Genomic DNA, 16,632 nt, shown 5'->3' on the forward strand with positions numbered 1-16,632 from the left:
GCCCTCATTTTAACCAAAGAATAATATCTGATATTTATTTATCAAGTAATCACTATGTGCCCACACTGAACTAAGCACCTAATGGATAAGTTATTTCACTAACTCTCCAAAACAAACCTAGAAGGCCATTTCCCTCAGACTGAATTTAGTTGCAGAAAACAAAAAACATTCTAGCTGTTTCAGGTGGGAAAGGGATAAAGCAGCATGTTAGGGGCTTACAAAATTTTCAGAGGTATTCAGGGAGTGAGATCTAAGCCAGAATTTCACTGCAGACCTAAGCTCACAGGACACCTGTTGCCTCCACCACAACTGTGAGGTGGAAATCAAGACTTGAAACACACCACACTGCAAGTCAGGGACCAGGGGTCGCCACTATGCAACTATAGTGTGCAAAGTCATGCCACTTCTAGAGGAGCCACACCAATAAACCCATCGGAAGCCATATTCACTGCCTCTCCACCCCCACAGAGCCAGACTCTGGGCCCTGGGACACGGCCACAGAAAATCCCCACGTGCGTGCTCTGGGGCAGAAAAAGGAAGATCTACCATACTCACGCAAGCCCTTCAGGGAAGCCAGCTGGAGAAACTGACTCACATCCACAGCCTGAGCTGTAGGGAACTCTGGGAAAGCACAGGTAGTGTTTGAGTTGCTTTGTTCTTCCTTTGTTTTATTATTTATAGCTGCCCTGATTTAAAGAGGCTCACTATGGATAGTGAGCAGCTAGCCACCATATTCATTATGGACTTTTCTACCTGAACTTTCTATCAGACTCATTTTTCTGTCACCTTGAAACCAGTCCCCTTAATCCCTGTCTTTTGTTTGAATTACCACTTTCCCTCAAGCCTTCCTTTCTTTCCCATCATGTGGCCATTACTTTGCTCCCCCCTTTCAGTTCCTCAATACGGCCACCCTTGATTCTTCCAGTATATTAAGCCTACAAAACCCCACCTGTGTCAGTTCCATCACCCCTGCCTCCATGCCTACAGCCCGATGAGCACTACAGGAGACAATCCCACCAACATTCACCTTGGCATCTCAACAAGTTCATGATCTTCACCCTAGAAATTCTTTGCTTTTGACTCTCTCATTCACATATTTACCTACGCTGCTTTTTCTAAATTTCCCCCTAACATCTCCTTCCAACTGGTGGAGAAAAGAGGGTCCACCAGGAATGAGTTCCCTCCACATACTCTCCCCTCCTTTCCCCTCACTCCATCACTTCTACATCATACACTCTCCTACATGGAGGCCATGTAGTCACTAAATTTCTGAAATAGCCTTAATGATCCACATGCCACCATTTGTAAACCCTTCCCATGTATTCATAGCAGTGACGACCTGAGGACCTTAGCCTATAAGATCTACTTCCTAACATCACCATACTCCACTCTGACATGGAACCCAAACTCTAACCAATGCCCCCAAACACCATTCTCTCTCACCTGATACCTTTGCAACTGTTGCTTTTTTTTTTTTTTTCTAATTGCCATCCTTCCCTCTGCTCCCCACTGGCTTCATTACTATCCAGTCTTTAAGTGCACAACAGTCACCTCCTCCAGGAAGCATTTCCTGGCACAGATCCAGGCAGATAATAGGCTCTAAATACTTTCATTTGACAGAATAAAACACTGCAGCCCAAATAGCAACTCAACATCTGACAACTAGATCGTAACAAAAACAGAGCCCTAACTGATGTCACTGAATCTGGATAGGTTGGACAATTTCAGAATCTCTCCTCTTTATATTGCTTGGCTCCTAGCCTCTTGTCTTCTCAAGCTGAGCAGTTATTTTATTTTTTTTTAAGATTCATTTATTTATTTGAGGTAGGGTGAGAAGGAGGGAGGAAGGAAGAGGGAGAAAATCTCAAGCAGAGTCCTCCCTGAGTAGAGAGCCTAAGATGGCCTGATCTTATGACCCTGAGATCGTGACCTGATGCTCAATCAACTGAGCTACCCAGGGCCCCTGAGCAGTTATTTTAAAAATAAAAATGCCGGGCAGCACTGGTGGCAGCAGTTTGGCGCCGCCTGCAGCCCAGGGCATGATCCTGGAGACCCTGGATCGAGTCCCACCTCGGGCTCTCTGTATGATGCCTGCTTCTCCCTCTGCCTGTGTCTCTGCCTCTCTCTCTCTCTGTGTGTGTCTATGAATAAATAAATAAAATCTTTTTTTAAAAAAAGATTTAAAAATAAAAATGCCTGAACTTCATCCATGGATAATCTGATTCAGTGAGTAGATTAGTCCAAGCAAGTGCTTTTAAAAAAGGCAAAAAAAAAAAAAAAAAAAAATCCATTCCTCTTAACACTGAGGTAGTAACAAAGTTGGTTCTAAAAATCTACCTCTCAGGGCACCTGGGTGGCTCACTGGTTGAGCATCTGCCTTTGGTTCAGGTCATGATCCCGTGATCCCAGGATTGAGTTTCTCATCAAGCTCCCTGCAGAAACCTGATGAAGTTTGCTTCTTCTGCTGCCTATGATTCTGCCTCTCTCTCTGTGTCTCTCATGAATAAATAAATAAAATCCTTTTTTAAAAATTTACTTCTCTACAAATGTCAAATGCTTTCAGATCTATGACCACAACAGGTCCAGGCCAGGAGGAAAAAATTCCAGAAGAGTCCTACTGTCAAGAGGGTCCATTGCCAGGAGGCAAGGATGGCAAGGCTGCAAGGTGGAAGACAGGATGCTTGAGGAAGAGTCTACAGAAGCCACAGAGAACTAAGACTCACCATAATCAGAGAAAGCCAAAGCAGGACTTGGAAAAAGGGTAATGTCACAGTCAGAGCCAACTGAGGCTGAGGGAACTGTGGCCTGGCAGTCAATACCCTCTGAAAAGAACAAGAATACTTTGAGGAAAAATTCTTTTTTCAAGTAGACTCCATGCCCAACATGTGGCTTGAGCTCACAACCCTGAGACCAAGAGTCATATTCCACCAACTGAGCCAACCAGACGCCACATTGAACAGGATTATTGTTAATAATTAAATTGTGGTCAGAGCCAAGGCTAATAGGAGGGTAATGAGAGAGAGTATGCAGAGTGTTTACGATATATCTTGACACACATTAAAGGAATACCTGTGTAATTTTTCCACTGGCCCAATAGTTGATACACAAGGAAGTGTTGGGGAAAAAAGGTTATATTGACTCCTACAAATATAATTGTAAAGTGAATTTTTGCTCAAGTAAAAAGTGAAAAATATTGGAGGTAGAAAGAACTCAGAAGCCATCCACCTATTCACTAGAAACTTACTGAACTAAAGCTAATACCTAAGGGCCAGGTATTATTAGCCTTGCAAGTGGAGAAGGCACAGGTGGTAACTACAAAGTCTATGAAGATGAACTTTTCATTAATGGAACAGTAGGTATTTAGAACTAACTCTCCCCAGTGATTCTGAAGGTGATGGCAGACAGACTGATAAGACAAGGCTTTTGACAGATCTATGTGTGTCAGGGACAAAAGCTAGAGCCAGGGCTCCACAATGAGGAGCATCCTCACCAAACTCTCAAGTGGTCAACTGGGATGTGAAAGGGCCACGTGGTTTGGTCGAACCACTAAAAGCATGGCCCTAAAAAAATGATCAAACCAATTCTAACTTCAAATGATGATTTTCACAAATTTACTTCTGAGCCAAGCAAGCCAGACACAAAATGCTACAAACAACAGGATTCAATTTCAATAAAGTTCATAAGCTAGCAAAATTAATCTGTGCTATTGTAAGTCAGGGAGATTGGGAGGCATTGTTTTTGGAAGATGGCAGAAGCGAGCCTTCTGGTGGTATTTTAGTTCTTGACCTTGATCTTTGGAAGGCGTAGCCATAAGGTATGTTCACCTTCTGATTAACCGTCAAGCTGGGCCATTTTTGTTTTATGCATTTTCTATGTATATGCTATACTGCAATGAAAATGTTCATGCATTCCAAATATTGGTGCCCAGGATACACAAATATATAAAATCTCCTGTGAGTCGGGGATGAAATGGTAAGAAAAGTGAAAAAAAATAAGTAGGGCGGAAGATAAGAGTCAGAAGTTCAGAGGATGATTCAAAAATGGTCAGTAAACATGAAAAAGTTGATCAATCTCACTAATAATTAATGGAATTAATTAAGAAATTAATTAAGAAATTAATTAAGAAAAATTAAGAAATGTTTTAAGGAAAAGCAATTTAAAACAACAATAAGGTAACAATTGTACCCATCAAACTGATTTTTAAAAATATAAATCTTATAACGCAAAGTTCTACATAAGGTATTAGGGAGCCCAGAATATTGCAGGAAGAGTATAAGCTGATATAAAATATTGTCGAGTAACTTGGTAGCATCAATAAAATTGAATACTTCGTTCATATACATACCCTACAGTCTAACAGTCAGAAGGCTAAGCAATATGTACCCTAAAAAACTCTTACATGGGCAGATGTGCATTAAAAGACAGGAATAAAGGGTGCCTGGGTGGCTCAGTTGACTAAGGGACCAACTCTTGATTTCAGCTCAGGTCATGATCTCAGGATCCTGGGATTGAGCCCACCATCGGGCTCCCTGCTCAGTATGGAGTCTGTTTGAGGATTCCTTCTCTCCCCCTCTGCCACCCCTCCCTGCGCTTGTTCTCTCTCTCTCTCTCTCTCAAATAAATAAGTAAATAAATCTTAAAAAATTTAAAAAGACAGGGATAAGGATACTCATTGCCATGGTTCTGTGAGACAGGAAAGTGGAAACAAAGTAAATGAACATGAAGCATACAATAGGATGCATAAGGCCAAAATTTGATTCTCTGAAAATAAATAATAGAACTGACAGCTCTCTTATGAGACTAATCAAGTGAAGAGAGAGAAATATATTGTAATAGGGATTAAAAGAAGAATCTTACCTGCAGAAACAGAAATGAAAAGAGCAATAATAATAAAAGTTGTGTGCCGGAGTATCTGAAATCTTTAATGAAATGAGCGATTTCCTACCAAAAAAAGGAATCTTACCAAAACTCCTTCTGGAAGAAATAAATTGGCATAAGCCTATCTCCATTAATGAAATTGAATCGGTAGATAAAAAGCTTTCCACAGAGGAACCTCACCACCCGGATGGTTGTATGGGCAAGTGCTAACAAGCAGAGTGACAGGAAAATGAATCCAATCTGTAATAACCAGCCTGTGAGCCTCCGTGCCTAGGATTATGTCTTAGACACTATCATCTGCCAGTAGAGCCAAGAAAAGAGAGTGTTTGAAGGTGAAAATCCAAGGTGCAGAAAGGTAGGTGTAGGGTTCTCTGTGTAAAACTGGAAGGACAAGGATACAGTTTCACTGCTTGTACAGCATTATACAAAAATAATGCAGAGAATGCAAGCACCTATTAACAGTGGCCATGTGTTAGGAGAAGTGTGATGGGTTCAGGGCAAATAAAGCTCAGAAGCAGGAAGGACACTTGCCAGGGGTGACTTTTTATACTTTCTGATTATTAAATCATGGGCATGTAGCACCCATTCAAACAAACTAATCAATCTATTCAGAAAAAAAATAACTGAGGATGGTCTGAAAACTGTAATTGTGGAGAGGTACTGAATACAAGTAACAAAATATTATAAAACTGTAATAACCACAAATTCTAAAATCAATAATTAGCAGGGTAAAATTATCACGATCACCTAACAAATATGTCTCAGATACACAAATCTCTTTACCAGTTCTGCCTTAAGAGATACCACTTAAAACTAAAAAGCAAGTGAGTTTTAAGGAAGAAGAAAAATACCAAGAGGAAAGTTATTTTGTTTCTTTACCTTATACCACGTTATTGAATCCAAAACACAACTCTGTGGGAAGTTCAGATGACACGTAAGACTATCGTCCCTTCCGGCATGTAATATTTGTTTGTATTCGTCTGATAAAATCAGTTGACCATTTCCAGAAATATCACACCAGTATTTTCGTAACACGGTTAGGTTTACATGTATTCTGTGACAGGTGTTTGTACTGCTGTAAGAAAATGGCAAATGGAAACCTCATGAACTCAACCACAAAATCAAATGAAGCCATTCATTCTCAAACACGGCCACATCATCATCAAGATACGGTGAGAATGTTCTACCTCAAGCAAGGCGGGATGCCATCTCACACATCATTAATTACAAAAGGAATAAAAACAATATTTCTGTCACGGAAATGCTGGACCACACCTTAGCCAAGTGGTCAGGCTAAACACCACCAGTGAGGAGCAAATGGACACCGTGAGCCTTGGAGTGTGTTGTCTGAAGAGGACACAAACGTGGTTTTCCAGCTGAGAAGTTTCAATCTCAACCTACTCATGAAGAGGTATCCGGCAAACCCAAATCAAGGGATAGAATATAAAACAATTGCCCATATCCCTTAAAAATGTCAATGTCATGAAGAATGGACTAAGGAACCGTTCCAGATGGAAAGAGAATGGAAGTACCTGATACCCAAATGTAATCTATGAGGCCAGATTGCCCCCCCCCCCACCAGAAAGGAAAGAAAAAAACATTGATAAAGGAAAATCAAGACAATTGACAAAATTAGCATAAGAGTGGAGAATTGACAAAAAATATTGTATGACAGTTAAATTTCCCAAATATGATAACTCTACTGCAAATATGTAAGAGAACATTCTTGTTGATAGCAAGTACCCACCAAACTACTCCAGGCTAAAGGAACATGATGCATGCAACTTACATGTTTTGGAAAAAATTGTTTAAAAAAATATTGCATGTAAATCTACATATACAGTTGAGCCTTGAACAATGTAAGTATTAGGGGCTCTGGATCCCTTACACCAGTGAAAATCTGCATAGAACTTTTGATTCCCCCCAAACCAAACTACTAATAGCTCTCTGTTGGCCAGAAGCCTTACTGATTACATAAACAATGGATGAACACATATTCTCAACGTTATGCGCATTATATACTGTATTCTTATGATAAAGTAAGCTGGAGGGGAAAAATGTTAAGAAAACCATAAAGAAGAGAAAATACATTTATAGTAATGTACTGTATGTAAGTGGACCTGTGCGGTTCAAAACCACGTTGCTCAGGGGTCAGTCACAGATGGAGAGAGAGAGAGAATTTTAAGGTAAATGTGGCAAAATGTTAAACAGTGAGGGAATCTCGATAAAGGGTAGATGGGACTTCTTTATTCTTGCAAATTTTGTGTGAATTGGAAATTAATTCAAAGTAAAAATATGCAGTTTACTAAGTATGCATCGATCTGTATGTCAAAGATTTGTGAGAATCCGTGTTTCTTCCATGACAGACAGCATCTATGTCTACTTTCTATGAAAGGCTTTCTTTCCTGGTTTCACAGCTCCCAGATTTAAGTATTTTAAATGCAGCCTAGACATCCAGATGAATTTGCGTGCCATACCATCTCAAGCTCTCATAATCTAGAGTCAAACAGGACAGCAGACCTCCACAAGACATCAGCATCCTGATCCACATGGTGAGTGGAATTGTGCAGAGGAGCCAGGAAACAGGGGTTCGCAACCATGCCCCCTCGTGAACCACGGAGAGTCAGAGGCAAACCCCATGGAGACAAAGCAGCGGGGAGAGAGCAAGATCCCCTTTCTGGAGTACCAATTTCATACATCATCTCAGCCAACTGTCCCTTCAACCCTATCAGGCTGGCAATACTTCCATTTTACAGATAGGAAAACCAAGGTTCAGAGTTATCAAATAATTTGCCAAGGATGAGCACATCAGTGAGGGAGGGTAACAAAACTGAGGCCCTCAGCCAGAATTTGTCCACAGATGTGTTTTATTTAAGTCACACACACAAAGCTTACTGAAAAGTTACACACACACACACACACACACACACACACATACACACAATTTCCAGGTTCCCTTGAAAAATTAGAAAACGGGCTTGAGCTGAACAGACTACTGGTGGAGCATGTGCTTTCTGGCTGTTAAATTCCTATCACAGAACCCTTACAAAAAAAGGTGCTCAAAGGAGGTTTATTCCTATCTAGTTGCACGACTCACACACACTTCTGGCATTCCAAGAAGGAAGGCAGCAATAACACTGGGAGAAACAGGTTTGCAAGCCAGTCTGGCTTGTGGCCTCATTTTAATGGGAAAAGATGCTTCTCCTGTTCCAACAACTGATTTACAAATCTGTTCTAAAACATGTTCACTAGAAATCGTCTGGTAACAATTATAAAACTCTATTTTATTCTTCTCTTTGAATTGTCTATGTTTATTAAGAATTCTCCTAAAAGAATTGTATATGCATATAATCAAAACATTATACATTATATGAATATGTATACATTATACATACATATTCATATACATATATGAAACAGAGAAGAGTTTTATTTTAAATGAGAAACTTACTTTATAACACACTGGTAGATCCCAGAGTCCTCCTGTGTCAGGGGGAGAAACAAAATCCAGTTTTGCTCCTGGTGAATTCTAGACTGTGTGTTTTTGGATATTGGGATTCTGCTAGGATACTTGTACCACGTCACATGTACCTTCCCAGACGTCAGCGGAGGGTATGTACAATTAAAAGCAAAAGGCTGGCCTGCGGAAGGTGCCTCGTTTTGCATACTAACATTCTTGCAAGAGTCTAGAGGAAGAAAGAGGGAAAATCAGGAACGAGAACTCTAGTGTTATTGATGATTAGTCTTAACAAATGCATCCTTAATTTTCTAGCCAATTTGAAATTTTATTGGGGAGCTTTCTCAGTGTGGGAATTGCCTGAAATAGTCTGCCGATGTGAAAGCATAATTGGAAGTCCTTCAGATGTGTTCATAAAACACGCTGACTCATCCTCCCCACTTGGCATGATTTCTCTCCTGCCCGTCCTCCCTAGGAGCCCAAACCCCTTCATCCTTCCCTGGCAGAGTAAACGCTCCTGTTCCCAACCCTCGTCCTGTTTCTTTATGCTCTGCTCTCACTGTCTTTTTTTATTTTTTAAGGTTTTATTTATGTATTCGTGAGAGACACACACAGAGGGAGAGAGAGGCAGAGAGCCAGGCAGAGGGAGAGCAGCCTCCACGCAGGGAGCCCGACGTGGGACTCGATCCCGGGGAGCTGCCCTATTTCACCCTGTCTTGACTATTAGGTGTTAAGTCCCCCGTCCCGAAAAGGAGCGTCAGACAATCGGCTCATTTTGAAGTTCGTTTCTCCGGGATTGCCTAGCACCGCGCTGCCCTGCGCATCTTCTCCGAAGAAACCTGTTGCGCGATGGTTTCTTGGTTTTTACCCTGGGGCGTAAAATGACCTCCGGCCACAGATGAGCAGTGTTCTAGCCGTCCGAGCGCCCAGGCCTGCCTCCTCGCACCCCGCCCGCACCCCGCCAAGTCACCTCGGAACCCCCCGGTGACGCCTGAGGCCCGCATCCGACGCCGGGCACCGAACCCGCATCGGGGCGGGCGACCGCGGGCGGCCTCGGGGCCGGGGGCAGCCGAACCTACCTGCACCGACAAAGGATGGAAGCGCGAGGGACACGCCGCAGAGCAGCAGGGCCAGCATCCCCCGTCGGGCTACAAGGGAGAGAGAAGGAGCGACAGGAGGCGGCACCGCGGGGCGGGCGACCAGGCCCCTCCCGGGGGCGAACCCACCGGAGCCTCCCCTCTGGGTGGGGAGCCCTCCGACCTGGGCCGCACACTCCCCCGACGCGTCACCAAGCGGGAGCCCCAGAATCCCGCCTGGAGAGGGATCAGCGCGGGCGGGGGGGGTGCGCAGAGCGGCCCGGGAGGGCGGGAGGGCGGCCGGGCCCGGGGTCCGCCGCCGCCGCCGCTCACCTGCAAGCAGCCAGCTTCAGCTTACCTGGCGGAGGCCGGCGGGAGAAGAGGGGAGCCGGAGCGCCGCGGGCCGGGCAGGTGGGCCGAGCTGCGCACCTTCGCCCGGAGAGGGAATCCCCCCCCCCTCGGCCCCTCCCCAAGGTCTCCCTGGCCTCGGGGTCGCGCACCTGTTTGCCCGCCGCCTCTTCCCCTCCACGCCCCCCTGAGGGTGGGCGCCCCGCCCGCTCGGCTCAGCCCACGCTCCCAGCAGGTGCCTACCTGCCCGGCGGGCCGGAGCGCGCAGGATCCCGAGCAGAGGCAGAAGCCGGCGCACAGGCCTGAACCCAGGCGTGCAGGCTGCGTCCTTGCCGCCGTGGGCAGGGCGAGCGTGGGAAGGAACGGTGGCATCACACGAAGAAGTGGCTTCAGAGGCGTGTTACCTGGGTTTCTGGCGGCTCTCGGGTCTTCCGTGGGCAGTCATGTCCGCATGCATCTGTTCCGAAGAGTCCCCGTAGATGAATTCTTTCCTTTCCAAACCCCATTTGAGCAGTTACTGCGTGCCCTGCGCGCCCTGTACAGAATGCCCCGAAGTGGAAGCCGCCCCAAATGACTTCCAAGCAGCAGCGTGCATCTGCCTGAGTTGTGCTGTTCACTCCTGCAAAGCAGACGTCCCAGTGTGATCCTGAAACACCTGGAGCCCAAAGTCTGGTCCTGTCTGAAAGTTCCAAATACGATGATATCAACCAGGACTGTTGCCCTGGCCATCAGGAAACACCCCCAGAGAGACCCCAGGGCGATACTGGGACTTAGAAAAAATGTATAACATGTGATCTCCATTCCGCACATTCCCAGTCAAGCTGTATCTGGTGGTGGTGGTGGTGGTGGTGGTGGTGGTGGTGGTGGTGGTGGTTTTAGAGACGGTGAGACAGAAGCAACCGCAGAAATAGGACGGGAGTTCAGCGACTGCATTACTAGCAGAGCCCTCTGTGAAAGGCTCGAGGCCAGTGGTTTGTTTGCACATTTCTCCGCTCTTAAACATTACTGGGGATTCCAAAGTGCTTGTTTATGTGGCTTGTATCTGTCAATATTTACTATATTAGAAATTAAAATGGAGAGCATTTGGAACGTTTATTTTCTTACTTATTTTAAATAACAACAATAAACTTAACATAAATGTTGCTGTAAGTAGTGTACGTTTTATGAAAAACAACTGACCTTTCCAAAACAAACAGGACTATTGAGAAAAGTGATATTTTTCTACATGCTACCACATACCCCTACTTAGTGTTTGCAAATCTCTTTGATGTGTAACGTAATAGAAGACAGATTCTCATACCTCCTTTTGTATCAAAGCTCTTACCGAAATAACATGTCAGGAAAAGTCCACTCTACTCAGGTGAGAGAATGAGAATTAAAAAGACAAGTAAGGTCTGAATATTACTGTGAAAATTGTTTTGATTTCACAGATCTTGAGGATCCTTGGGGCTCTCACACTTTGAGGACCCCTTTGTTAAGCTATAAATGGAGATCTTTATTATTTTCCCCTAATATCTGCATTCAATGAGGTTCCTCTGTACAGACACATTTTGCAAGGTTCATGCCCCCACCCAAAACAAAACAAAGGTGTGACTATAAAAACTGACAAGTGACACATATGGAGCTATTGTTATAAGCAGTGTTAGAAGTTTATTTTCAAATTTTTCTTAATTTTCATTGTTTCAGTTTCTACCTTATGAACAAATTTGTGTCATATCTTATTTTTTTAATAGTTTGAGTATAAGCATGAGTGCCAAGTCCAATCAGTATAGTTGCCCCAAAGCTTATGAAGTTTCAATGGGCTGCCCAGGCCCCTGCAGTGCCTCTCTTTTTTTTTTTTTTTTTAAGATTTTATTTATTTGAGAGAGAGAGAGCAGAAGCAAGGGGAGCGGCAGAGGGAGAGGAAGAAGCCAGCTCCCCACTGAGCAGGGGCCCCCATGCAGGGCTCCTGGATCTCAGGGGCTCCCATGCAGGGCTCCTGGATCCCAGATCATGACCTGAGCTGAAGGCAGAAGTTAAACCAACTGAGCCACCCGGGCGCCCCCCTCGAAGCATCTTTCATGGGACATTTCTGGTATTTCCTTTTGCTGCTGAGGTTCTGGATGGAAACTTACACTTTCGGGGACGGTTTCTATGCCAACTGTGTTTCCTGATATAGGGAGAATGAACCTCATGGCTTTGCAGGCAGAACTGATGCGGGCAGGATTACAAACTTTACAATTAAAAACAATAGAAAACCAAAACACATATCTAGGATCTCAATTACCTTAAAAGCTTGGAGAAACTCCAGAACATTGTTCACTAATGAGAAAGGGGGAGGAAGAAATGCAAACTATTTATTTATGGAGCTTTTAGGCTTGCTTTGTTACAGCCATGAGAAAATTGCTGTTTTATGCAGGAACTTCCTGAATTCAATCACTTGATTATTCTTCTCTCATTTTCACATTTAAAATGTTCCTTTTAAGTGTGCATCATGCAACAGTTAACAGCTAAGTAATTCAAAACAAGTCATAAGCAAGACCCAGCCTCAGAAATCACAGTGACCAAGTCTCCTGTATATGTGTCTCTCCCACCACCCAAACTCATTATCCTATTTAGCGCTTACCATTCTGATGTGTGTGTGTGTGTGTGTGTGTGTGTGTGTGTACCCCTTAAGCAATATAAAGTATGACATGCAAATGGTTTGAGAAGTGTAGCTCTAGTTCATGCAAAGCCACTACTGTATGATACTCCATTGTATGAATGTGCTGCAACTTATGTTTCAAACCATACCTTTGGGTACGGTTTCAAATTTATATTTGGTCTTAAAAATAGTGTTGTGGTCAGGCCCCTGGTGGCTCAGTCAGTTAGGCATCAGACTAGGGATTTTGGGATTTTTGCTCAGGTCATGATCTCAGGGCTATGAGATGAAGCCCAGAGACAGGCTCTACACAGGGCAGGCAGTCTGCTTAAGAGTTTTTGTCTCTCTCCCTCTCCCTTTGCCTCCCCCCCTCTAAAAAAGATAGTGCTGTGGTAAAGATTTTTGTAATGTTCTTGTGTGTCGACTTTTGAGAAGTTATCTAGCGAGCAAAATTGCAGCATCATTGGGTAGATGCATCTTTGGCTATATTAGAAAAATCCTTCATTTTATCCACATTAGCATTCTTTAGAAGATAAAGTTCTCGTTCTTTCAATGTTCTTGTCAGTAGTTGATAATGTCAGGCTGACTTTTCCATGTTGCCAGTTTTGCCAGTCCAATGATGTAGAAGCTCTCCTGTGATTTTATTTTACATTTCTCTAATCATTAGTAAGATGGGACATCTTTGCCTATGTCCATTGGCCATTTGTGTGTATTTCTAGGAAACTTCTTTTTGTGTGTGTTGCCCTTTTACGCCCCTAGTTGTTGGTCTTCCTCTTGTGGATTTCAGAGAACTCAGTAAATCCCACCCCTGGTGTCTCAGGTGGTGTCTCCCACCCCTGCAGTTGCCTTCAAAAGGAGGCACAGATGTATCTCGCTGCCCTCTCCTTGAACCAAAATTCAAACCCCAGCAGCGCCCCTTATCTGGAAGATAGGGATGATGCCCCTTTGCAGGGGTAACATTTATAAAAACCTCCTTGCAGAGTGCCTGACAGCAACAGATACTTGATGAGCACGGAGTTTATCCTCATCCTCCCAGTGACTCCTCCTCTTTCCAGGCTTTTCCAATTGCGATGGGAACATTCTTGGAAGTTTATGCCATTAAGCACAAGCCATGAGTAATGGACTCTTTTCAATTGTTTTGTTGTTTGGTTTGGTTTGGTTTGGTTTGTTCTTTTGTTTTGTGGAGGCCGAGAAAAATTAAGGCCATTCCACCTCAAGTTTAGCATTAGCACAAGTACAGCCATCTTAGGACCCTGGGAATAAGAGCTGAACTTTACAGGAAAAGCTCAGAATGCCCTCGGCAGAGAATCCCATATCAGATCTTAAGAAAGCCCCCCACCCTTTCCCCCATATTGGAATGGAAAAAATTCCTCCACCCCTTCTGAAAATCCCCTAGACCAGCCCATAAAAAACCCAGCTGTAACCCACTTCGGGGTCCAGGCCCCTGCTCTACTGTATGGAGTATACTTGGACCCAAGCTCGAGCTTGTAAATAAACCCTCGTGTACTTGCATCGGTGTCAACTCCTTGGTGGTTTCTCGGATTCACAATCTTGGGCACAACAGTTTGGTGAAGTGAAAAAATTCCTCCACAGATTCATTGCCTCATCCTGAGAACAGGTGTAGAGCAACAATCTATGGGTGATGGAGGCACTGCTGAGCTCAGATTGGTTGAGTTTCACCTTCTGTCTATTTGCTCCTCAGGCAAGGATATGATGTGTATTCAGAAGAGTAGCAGAGCAATGGTTTTTATTAAAACGTCTCATATATAAATGCATATTTTATATAATGTCCAGTGGCTTTTCTATGGTCTAGTTAAACATCTGATGATTTCCCTCCCACTCAACCTAACATGCACAGAAGGTTTCCCAGTGAGAACGAAGTGGAAATACGTTCACGTGTAATGGGCAAATGCTCTGGATTAGGCTGGGATGAGGGGTGGAGGTGCTTCCAAGATCTTTGTACATTTAAGGTTCTTAGATTCTCACATGTGTCCTCTCTGGGAGACGTGAAATGTGCAGCAGCAATTCTGTGAGAGGCTTTTGTGGCTGGAATGACATGAACCCCCAGAGATGGAAGGAGCAGCAGCCTTTGGCTTCCTGAAGTCCTGCACCTGCTGTCTCCCCCCACAGCTCCATGATCAGTCTGTTCACTCACCCGCTGAGTATCCACACAGCCCCTGCGCCCCTGCGCCCCTGCTGCACACCAGGTGACCTCCTGCGTGCTCGAAACAGCCATAGAGAAGACAGATCCTCTCAGAGTTTACAGTCCAGTGGCTGGTATGTGGAGTGGAGGGACCAGAGATTGGGAGAAACACTGAGTAAAAGATGGTTTCAGGCTCATGAGAACCATATGAGGGTATGAAATATGGTGAAATGATAGGGTGTTGGGAAAGGCTTCACTAGGGAAGGGACCCCATAGCTGAGGCCTGAGTGATGACAAGCATCAGGCTTCCTGGTTCTCAGGGAGTCTGCTTCTCCCTCTGCCTCTGCCCCTCCCCCTGCTTATTCTTTCTCTCTCTCAAATAAACACTTTTTTAAAAAGTTAGTAATTATTTTTAAGTTGTACAGTTACGAGTGACTTTTTTCTTACTTGTACTTTTTAGAAATTTCTGCATTCTCTCAAACCAATATTGTTTCCATAACACAAAAAGATTTTTTAAATTCATTTAAGAAAAATGGTTCTCATACCATCAACTCTCAGAGGGATTTACTGTCCCCACTTGCTGACAGCCTCCCTAAACTTTTACTCCCTAAATGCCCTGCATCGTCATGTCTCCCAGCCAACTTACTTTATGCCTCATGTCCTCCCATCCCAAATCTCAGATAGCTCCCCTATACCAACTCTGAATGATAAAGAGTAGGTATTTTACTCAGGATTTAAGACCTTCTACAGCATGAGTTCATTCCCTGAAGTACTCTCTCTTCACTCTGTTCTCTGTGGCTAGATTTAAGTGTTTTCTGACTTTGAGATTTTTTGTTTAGTATGGCATGAGGCACATAATTAGCACTTTTACAACAATCCAAAAGTAAACTTGAAAGCAAACATATTTCCCCCATGTTTGGGAATTTGAGGGAGGACATGGGGTCCAGATTCAGGAAACAAGAAATTCAAGGAAGGCAGGATTATGGGATGTTCTCTAACAATCGTGTTCAAACAGATGGCCACTGGGCACAGCCCTGAAGGCGACGAGAAGCAGGAGACTATCAGGCTAAGCAGGACCAGTGATGTAAGATGGCTGAGGAGAGGAAAAGGAGCCACATCCTGGCGGGACTGACCACAGGGTGAAAGTGGAAGTGGGTTCCCACGGGAGCTGTTACACATGCAATGCCCCGCCCCCGCCCTGGCCTGGCCCCAAAGAAGTCCCAGGAGTCTCACTCTCAGAATATATTTAGTGAAAGGAAAACCAGGGAACCCTGTGGAATGGGGTCAGTGCAGCCCATCCCAGATCCAGAAGGGTGAACTAAGTGACACTTGGGATCACTCCCAGTCAACGGTTCTGAGGAAAACAAGCTTTGTCGACTTTCACTCTGGGTAATCTCCCAACTCCCAGCACAGGCCTAGAGAAGTCAACAGCATCCTGTGGGGCTAGACTCAGTGGTACAGGCTCAACTGGTCTCATAGCTGCAAATTTTCCTGACTGCTGTGTTAATGTTTGGGCTGCAGAAATAAGGTGAACGCACAGGGTCTCTGCACTTTAATCAGCCAAAACCTGAGCAATATGTGTTAGGATGAGCATGTTTTTGTTTTGAAAGGTTAATACTCACTTTAGATAATGTCCTGTTTCCTGTAATTCTTCCTCTCCCTGAAACTAATATGTGCATGTGCGCGCACACACACACACTCATCTTTTGGGTGTAAACTAAATGTTGGTACATCAAAAAGAGGTCCCTCTCATCTGTCTCCCACGTACATTGTTTATGTGTAGTCTATTTTTGCTATTTTGTGAATTTTGGCTCCTGTTGTGATCCATTTGTGCAACTTATCTTGGCAAAAAAGGAACGAACTGCACCATTCCAACTCCGGAACATTCTCTCACCACCCGCCACCTCTCTGTGGCTTTCACATGAAGCCCTACTCACCGCACTCACAGATTCTAGCCTCAAAAGTGAAAAGATTTTCTTCTGACAATCTGATTTTATAACTCTATGGTACTTATATTTAAAAGTCCCTCGATTAATATCTGAGAAACCTGCTACAGTTGATCCTGGAATCCCGCACAGTTCAAAGCTGTGTTATTCCAGGGTCAATGTAC

At 44.1% G+C, this 16,632-nt stretch overlaps 1 protein-coding gene across 2 annotated transcripts in view; it reads right to left on the reverse strand.

The window, feature by feature from the left end:
• The window catches only part of IL1RL2 (interleukin 1 receptor like 2), a 40,305-nt gene extending 29,990 nt beyond the window's left edge, over positions 1 to 10,315 (reverse strand). The window contains exons 1-4 of one of the 2 annotated variants that reach the window (XM_072743021.1): positions 10,003 to 10,315; positions 9,415 to 9,483; positions 8,330 to 8,564; positions 5,758 to 5,953 (exon numbers count right to left, since the gene is read on the reverse strand). In XM_072743021.1, the coding sequence (XP_072599122.1) occupies positions 5,758 to 5,953; positions 8,330 to 8,564; positions 9,415 to 9,472 (489 nt within the window). In that variant the 5' untranslated portion in view covers positions 9,473 to 9,483; positions 10,003 to 10,315. Of the gene's footprint in view, positions 1 to 5,757; positions 5,954 to 8,329; positions 8,565 to 9,414; positions 9,484 to 9,769; positions 9,949 to 10,002 lie in introns of those variants that run through there. The other variant, XM_025992387.2, reaches the window with a different exon arrangement.
• Between the last annotated feature and the right edge of the window lie 6,317 nt (positions 10,316 to 16,632).

Source organism: Vulpes vulpes, chromosome 16, assembly GCF_048418805.1.
Source record: "Vulpes vulpes isolate BD-2025 chromosome 16, VulVul3, whole genome shotgun sequence".
Taxonomy (NCBI): Eukaryota; Metazoa; Chordata; class Mammalia; order Carnivora; family Canidae; genus Vulpes; species Vulpes vulpes.